Source organism: Peromyscus maniculatus, chromosome 11 (genome assembly GCF_049852395.1).
Source record: "Peromyscus maniculatus bairdii isolate BWxNUB_F1_BW_parent chromosome 11, HU_Pman_BW_mat_3.1, whole genome shotgun sequence".
In the NCBI taxonomy this organism is placed as follows: domain Eukaryota; kingdom Metazoa; phylum Chordata; class Mammalia; order Rodentia; family Cricetidae; genus Peromyscus; species Peromyscus maniculatus.
The window spans coordinates 83,017,618-83,025,530 of record NC_134862.1 but is presented as its reverse complement, the minus strand read 5'-3'; the positions used below and the strand labels follow the sequence as shown (position 1 = coordinate 83,025,530).

Sequence of the window (7,913 nt, the reverse complement as noted above, 5' to 3'; positions counted from 1 at the left end):
GGACAGGTGATTATTTTTCTTTGAGAGCCATATAGTAAATACTTTTGACTTGTCAGTTCTCTAGGCTCTATAACAAATACTCAACTTTGTCATTGTAATACAAATGTAGCCATTTCTATTATGAAAAAGGATGCCTGTGGCTCTCCTCTGGTAGAAACATGTCTGGAGAAACAAACTGCACATTTTTTTTGTTTGTTTGGTTTTTCGAGTAGCTTTGCGCCTTTCCTGGAACTCACTTGGTAGCCCAGGCTGGCCTCGAACTCACAAAGATCCACCTGCCTCTGCCTCCCGAGTGCTGGGATTAAAAGCATGTGCCATCACCGCCCGGCCAAACTGCACATCTTATTTGATCCAAGACTGTATGTGAACCAAAAATTTGGCAGTCTATACATGTGTTCAGAATTTATGCTCATGCACATGCACACATGTACCACCACCACTTCACACACTAAGCATATATACAAACACACACTCACATAGGCATACATATAATTTTATTTTAAGAAACATTTCCCTCATCCTAGTGTTTTGAGAATGTCATCCCTTGGAATTATCCCTGAGAAAAACATCTCTGCCTTTCCCAGAAAGCAAGCATTCAACCACAGCATCCCATTGTACAGAAAGAAAGGTTTAGTCTCACACAAGTTTTCTATTATTTGGGCTTTGGAATACTTTGAAAAATAAAAATGTTTATTTTTAATTACAAATTTGCCCCATCCTGATACATAAAAGATATACAGAGTATACTTTCTACTAGTGGATTTGGCAGAGATAACTTCATAAAACCTGAATAGAGCAGAAATTAAGGAACAAATGTCATGAAAGCCTCCTTCTGAAGAAGAAATGAAAAATGAAAACATGTCATCTCTTCCGAAGGGAATAAAAACTAACTGAAAAAATGTAAAATGCATCATTACTTTTCAGAAATGTTTATTCACTTCATTAGCAATAAAAATACAGAAAATAGGATTTTTTTTCTGAGATCCTATCACTAGATAGTAGTCAAAGTAGACAGCTAGTCAAATTGAAACAAAGCTGTTAGATATATTATAAAAGATCAATATTCCCTCTGCTTGTTAGTCTTTCTTAAATATAGCACTCAGGTACCTTTGTTATGTAATGGACAAAAGTCAGGACACTACTGCTGATAATTTTATTATCCCTATAAAATGTAAAGATTCACACAAGTGTCATGAGTTGTTAATAAGCCAGGCAAGCTGGAAAATCCATGGTAGGCCACATTCACTACTGATTGGGGCGTCACTTTCTGGGAAAGACGGGCCCCTAGAAGTCTATGGCTCACAGAAGCCTGCATTTCTTTGTGATTTTCAGGACCACATATGTTCTGTAGAGGAGAAAGAGGAAAAAGGAGGAGGAAAGGGGGGAGGAGAAGGAAGAACAAGAAAAAGGAGAAGGAGAAGAAGAAGAAGAGGAGGAGGAGGAGGAAGAGAAAGGAGAAAGAAAGAAGAGGAGGAGGAAGAAGAAGAAAAAGAGGAGGAAGAAGAAGGAGAAGAGAGAACATGAAGTTGAGTCAGTAGGGAGGTGGGGAGGATAGGAAAGGAGTTGAGGAATAGGGGAACAAAATCAACATATACTGTATGAAAAGTTCAAATAAAAAGATTTAAAGTACGTTTAAAACACATAAAGATGGAAAGAAAAAGTGGTGGTGGGAGATGGGGAGGTATCAGATAGGTCAGAATGGGGGATGGGTATCTTTAAAACACATTACACCTATGTATGAAATTATCAAACAATAAAATAAAACAGACCTATAAGCGCCTTGAAAACAGGGAGCTGAAAGTGCTCTTCTCTCTTTACACCTTTGTATGGTTCACAGAGCTAGTTTTTCATGAAGGGGATGCATCCACAATGTTTCCTGGTTGACTGTTTCCAATTCGGAGTGGAGACTTGCTTAGACCTCCAATCACCTAGGCACCCTTGTTTGCCACCTCATTCTCTTTCACATTAGAGGAAGCCTCTACTTCATCTTCCAACATGTTTTATCACAATGTTGCTTAAGAACATTGAGCTCTATATACCTTTGTTTTCTGTTTTCATAGCTCAATGGCATCCATCTCAACATTTGTCCAATGTGTCCTTCCAATATTCATGTAACTAATGTCAATATCGTCTAGATTTTTGTCCAAAAACTCAGTCTGAACTGCAACCCCATAGCCAGCCTAGGTTCTAGAAATTAACACATTTCAATTTCTTTCTAAGTTCTGTCTGGCTAAAAAAAAAAAAAAGAACTTTATTTATTTTGTTGTGTTTTTTTTTTCTTCAAACATGTGTCCTCATCCACTTCCATATTAATAGGTTCAGGGACTATATTTCTCCTCCAACAGTTTTCCCAATTTGTTCTTATCCAAGACTACTTTGGCTAAATATCCCACATATTATTGAAACGATTAGTTAATGGTTGACATAATCAACAGCTAAATCTTGCCATTTTCAAATGGGTGGATTACAAACCTATTGGACATCAGATTCAATTCAGCAAAGCCTTAACCCTCTGTGAGACCCTCTTAACGGCTTCTTTTACTTCCTTATTGCGAAGGGTATAAATAATGGGGTTGAGAAAAGGGGTGAGAAAAGTGTATACCAAGGCAATAAGCTTGCCTCTGCCCTCAGCTCGAATGTCCGGTGGCCCAACATACACAATGAAGGCAGAGCCGAAGAACAGTGTCACTACAGTTACGTGGGATGAACAGGTGGAGAAGGCTTTGGCCCGGCTAGCAGCTGAAGGCAGCTTCAGCACGGCTTTCACAATACCTCCATAGAGGGCCAAGATGAGGACAAGATTGCACGTATTGATCATACCAATCACAACAATATAAACCTGAGCATGCCAGCTTGTGTCCACACATGACAACTGCATTAGTGGTGCCAGGTCACAAAAGTAATGGGCTACCTCTTTCAAGCAATAGGGTAAAGTGGCAGTGAGACTGGCAGGCACCAGGGCAGCTGAGAAGCCAGCCACCCATGTCCCTCCAACTAGCCGTAGCTGTACCTGTTTGCTCATGAGAGCATGGTAGTGGAGTGGACGACAGATGGCCAGGTAGCGGTCCAGAGCCATGACACCTAACAGGTAGCACTCAGTCATGCCCAAGGAGTGGAAGACATACAGCTGGACAAAGCATGCAGCTGATGGGATGGGTGAATGTCCATGGAGCAGGGTACGGAGCAAGGTGGGCACTGTGGTGCTGACATACCAGAGTTCCAGGAAGGAGAGGACGCTGATAAAGAAGTACATGGGAGTGGACAGTCCTGAATCTGCTTGAACAAGGATGATGATGAACAAGTTCCCTGCAAGTGTGAGGAGATAGATGCACAGGGTCCCAAAGATTGCAAGATGTTGCAAGGTACCGGTGGGAGTGAAACCAGCAAGAATGAAAGTCTGGGTCCAGGTGTAATTAACATGATCCATGATTCCTGGGAATGAGAGACAAAGGCACCAAATGAGCATCTTTAGGCTTTTTCCTCTTGAGATTTTTTTCCAGAGCCCAAAGACTAGAACACATAAGCTAAGAAATAACTTAGATTCTATCCATTCTGTTTCCTCTAGTCTACAAAAGAGGAATTAAGTACCCGAAGTCAGAAGTGATTTTCCCAATATCTGTTGCTGACAAGGATGACATAGAGTTCTGTATCCTCAATTCACAGACCAGCACTTGTAGACTATGGAAGCAGAGCCTTGGGCCTGGGATTTTCTCCTTTTTGCTTCAAAAAAAAATAAAGATAGGAAAAGCTATCTTTATCACCTCCTATCATTCCTAGTGAAATGTTCCCTTGATACTTTGAAATAATGGCTCTTACTATATACTGGATCCAACAATCAGGGTGCAGTAGGAAAAGGAGACTTATTTTTTTAAACAGTTAAGTCTCACTGGGGGTGTCTCCTGGAATGCAAGATTCTCATCAAAGGTTTAAAGAGGAAAAGATAGATAAAAAACAAATCTGTCTTCAAGGCATTTCTCAAAGCTCAGAATTTGGGGCAAGCTGAATAAGCAATGAGCCTGCAGGGTGTTTATTTCTGGAAGGATGCTAATTGGAGACAAACTTCAGGATTCTGCAGGGGAATCGGAGAAGGGAAACTATGAAGCCAGGCTCTTTGAAGTGTATAAAGAGTTACTGAGGTAGTATACATAGCACCTTCTTTCAGGAATTGTACTTCTAAGTTTGTTTTACCACCAACTCAAAGCAAACGCTGGTTCGGATCACTGCTTCCTCTTTGTTTGAACTTTTTTAAATGAAGAAGTTTAAGTTAGAGGTTCATGAAGCTCATTATAAGTTACCACTATGTGATTCTCCCGTCATTAATTGATGTGCGTTGGGTTAGTATGGAAATGGAAAGTCTACACTAATATCCCTAGATTGCCACTCCCATACTCCAAGGGAAGTTATTCAGGAAAGGTCAAAGCTGTTCCCTATTTCTCTTCTTCAGCCACTCTTACCTCTTGTGTGCCACCTCCAACCATTACCTCACTGCTTTGGTTACAGCAGAACTAGTCTCATCCTTCTTGATATCACTGCTATCCCAAGACACTTCCTTACTTATAGTCCATGCTCCTGGAACTGCAGGTCTCCAACAAACTCCTTAGTAAATGTTCCCTGGGGCTGCTATGACTACCTCTCAGGATAGATCCCCCCTGGGCCAAGAAGTTAGGCTCAGAGTAGTGAATCAGATGAGACATGTTTCTCAAACACCTTAGTCCTGTATCCTTCGCTTTGGAGTGCTGAAGTCTAATCCCAGGGATATTGCCTTTTTGTAATGACCACATAACATGTCAGTAAAGAAACAATCCAACTCCCATCACCTGACACTACAGTGGCCACAATACGTTCATTGTTCCAAACACTGCTTACTGACTATTCAAAACAATATTCCAGGTTTTATTTTACTTTTAAAATGATTGATATATGTGTATTGTGAATGTGTGTGCCTATGTTTATGTGTGCAGTCATGCAGGTGTCTACAAAGGCCAGAGGAGGGCATCAGATCATCTGGAGCTAGAGTTACAGGCAGTTGTGAGCTGCAGAGATGGGTGCTGGGCCTTAAACTCAGGTCCCCAGTAAGAGCAGCAAGCATTCTTAACTGCTGAGCAATCTCTCCAGCTCTCCTAAAATACTGTTATAAATGTTGTATTTTAAATCCCCATCAGCAGGATTGCTACCAGTACTCAATCCAGTCCACCATTTTATCCTGGACATCTTAATAAAAAATTAGTTTTTCACAAAATATTTCCACTCTCATTTTTTCCAAAACTCCTTATATCCATATCTGAGCTTTGATCTAGGCTGAGTGTTATCTCCAAGTGTGTACTTGGATAGATTCAGAGTTCAGATAAATAACAGAATAATTGCACTTATCCACTGAGTGTGAAGCATTTGACTTATTCGTTGATCTAAAAGTACTTTAAAAAAATTTCAGAGCAAGAGACTGTTCAGAGTAGTTGTTAAATTAACCTTAAGATAAAGAAATAATGTATTATATTAAGAAACAGATAGTGCATGAAGGGAGGAGTCCTGTGGAACCATAGTCTCAGGATCTCTATGATTTGGGGCAACAGCAGGATATCCAAGAAGAGTTTTGGTGAGGGTCCACCCCTCCTTGCAAATAAAAGGTCTAGACATGAAGCCATTGAAGAGAACTCTTAAAATTGTGATAGGGATGCTGAAGTTTATCTCTTCATAGTTGATGGCTTCTGGTAGGGGTAAAGATGGGGAAGGACTCACTTTTCTTTAAGGGACTGGCCACTGGGAGCTTGACCATATCCATTGAGTATATGAGCAACACAAAATAGAGTTGGTATTTCTCTTTCTCTCTCTCTCTCTTTCTTTCTTTCTTTCTTTCTTTCTTTCTTTCTTTCTTTCTTTCTTTCTTTCTTTCTTTCTTTCTTTCTTTTTTTTGCTGGAAGGAGGGCACAAGGGTGGGAGTGTGGACCAGGGAGAACTGTGAAATGACTGTGATCTGGGTGTATTATGTGACTTTCACAAACAATTAATAAAAATATTTCACTGGAAAAAGAAAAGAAACAGATCACATTAAGTGGATAGAAAATAACAAGTCCCTGAGATTGGAAAAGCTTCCTATGGAAAGCATAGCATTGGAGGCCAAAACATAAAACATACATTGTTTCTAAGTGCTAATAGAACTCCATGATGGTCAGATTCTATATCTTACTTCCTTAGTAACACCCGACTATTCACTGGGATAGATAGTCCTTCATTACAATGCTGTATCTTCTACAGTCTCAAACAAGGGACCATGGTTTATCCAAACCCTTAAATTAATAACAGGACTGTCCTCAGAGAAGCAAGGTTAATATTCTGGGTTTCTCCTTCCCTTCATGTCATATTTGTCTTCCTCCATTACTCTTCTGTCAGCCACCTCTGAGAAGAATTGCCACGTAATTTCTACATTTAAAGGGATAGCTCCATTTGTATGTCTGAAAGCATGGTATCAACTGAGTGGATTGTACACTCTATACCCTGTGTCTCTCAGGTCATTATTAAAGAGATACAAATACCTAGCATAGAAGTGGTAGAACTATCTAGCATCAAGTAGAAGAGTAGCGTATACCATCACCATCAAGTTGTAATCTGGAGCCAAGGATGGCTTTTAAAATTATCTATATAAAATTATTTTAAATGAGACAGGATAGAATATGTACAAAAATTCACCAGATCATTAGTACATTTAAAAAAAATAGCACATGCCTATGAGAAATTAGAAGTGAATAAGCAAATGCTTTATGAGGTTAGGGACATTGAAGAAGAGTGAGAAGAATCATAAGGGCCAAAGGTGGTGGATGAGTACAACAAACTGTTTTCTGGACATAGTAGGGCAGATACATATGAACTCACATCAGTTATGACAACATGTGTAAGACTTGTGTAAAAACAAGTCAGACCAAATTGTAGCACGGAGAGGAAAGGTGAGCATGGAGAGGTGAGCATGAAGTCTTCCTCTTAGCTGAGGCTATTGATAACTGATAGCTTTTCGGAGGAGGAGAGTCAGTTTTCTTTAAGAGTATGACACCTCATAAGTCCACCAAGCTGTGACCTCTGACTAGCCAGCAATGTCTTCCAACATCCACCAAGTTCCTCTTTCTCTCCAGAAGTCCCACTTATCCTCTCCTGCCTGGCTGTTGGTCAACCAATCAGAAGGTGTCTTAGCAGAGATACGTCTTCACAGTTTACAAAAAGATTATGCCACAACATCTCAAAGTAGTTTTAAATTGTATTTCCAGGATAGCTATTGATGTTGAACATTTTGAAAATGTTTATTAGACATTTGTATTCATTCTTTTAGGAACTCTCTGTTCAGAAGTGTGCTGAAATTTTTATTGGGACAGCATTGAATCTGAAGATTGCTTTTGATTCCCAATCACATTAAACGGCTGAGTAAATAGGGATGAATCTGAGAATAGATGAAAAAGACACGTTTACTGCAAAGTTCACAACATTGCAGAGGCAAAATAGTCTTCCTTTTTATCCTATCATTTCTATATCCTATTTTCCTTTTTTCCTGTAGAAAGAGATCTTTGAATTTAACTCTTTTGCTTAGCTTTTTTTTAATGACCAATAAAAACTTGTAACCAACTCCTTTTAAATGACAACATCCATAATCCATTTTTGGGAATGTGGAAATAGTTCTCTAGTCTACTTTCTGTTGTTTGGGGACACTGGTAATCTTTGGAGGAACCTTGAGAAAATCAGAGTAATTGCTAGGTCTTGGCTGGAATAGTTTGTGAGGCTGGACTATCTCATGCAGCAGCCTTGAAGTGGTTCTGGATGGTGGATCACTGGGCCATCCGTTTTCATTGGTGTTTGGTTGCCTTGCTCTGAAAATACATATATAATATACATATCTGCAATAATACAAATATAACTGTGTATTGTACACAAGT

General features: G+C 39.6%; 1 protein-coding gene across 1 annotated transcript; it reads right to left on the bottom strand.

The window, feature by feature from the left end:
* Positions 1-479: 479 nt before the first annotated feature.
* LOC102903369 (olfactory receptor 6N1-like) lies at positions 480-4,527 on the bottom strand. The gene is made up of 2 exons (XM_076547146.1): positions 4,455-4,527; positions 480-3,432 (listed from the first exon to the last, which is right to left on the bottom strand). The coding sequence occupies exon 2, from the start codon at positions 3,425-3,427 to the stop codon at positions 2,489-2,491; it is 939 nt and encodes a 312-aa protein (XP_076403261.1). The 5' UTR covers positions 3,428-3,432; positions 4,455-4,527; the 3' UTR covers positions 480-2,488.
* Between the last annotated feature and the right edge of the window lie 3,386 nt (positions 4,528-7,913).

What these genes read in the sequence shown, in the direction of transcription:
- LOC102903369 (XM_076547146.1), bottom strand. Translation starts at nt 3,427, where the DNA reads ATGGATCATGTTAATTACACCTGGACCCAGACTTTCATTCTTGCTGGT.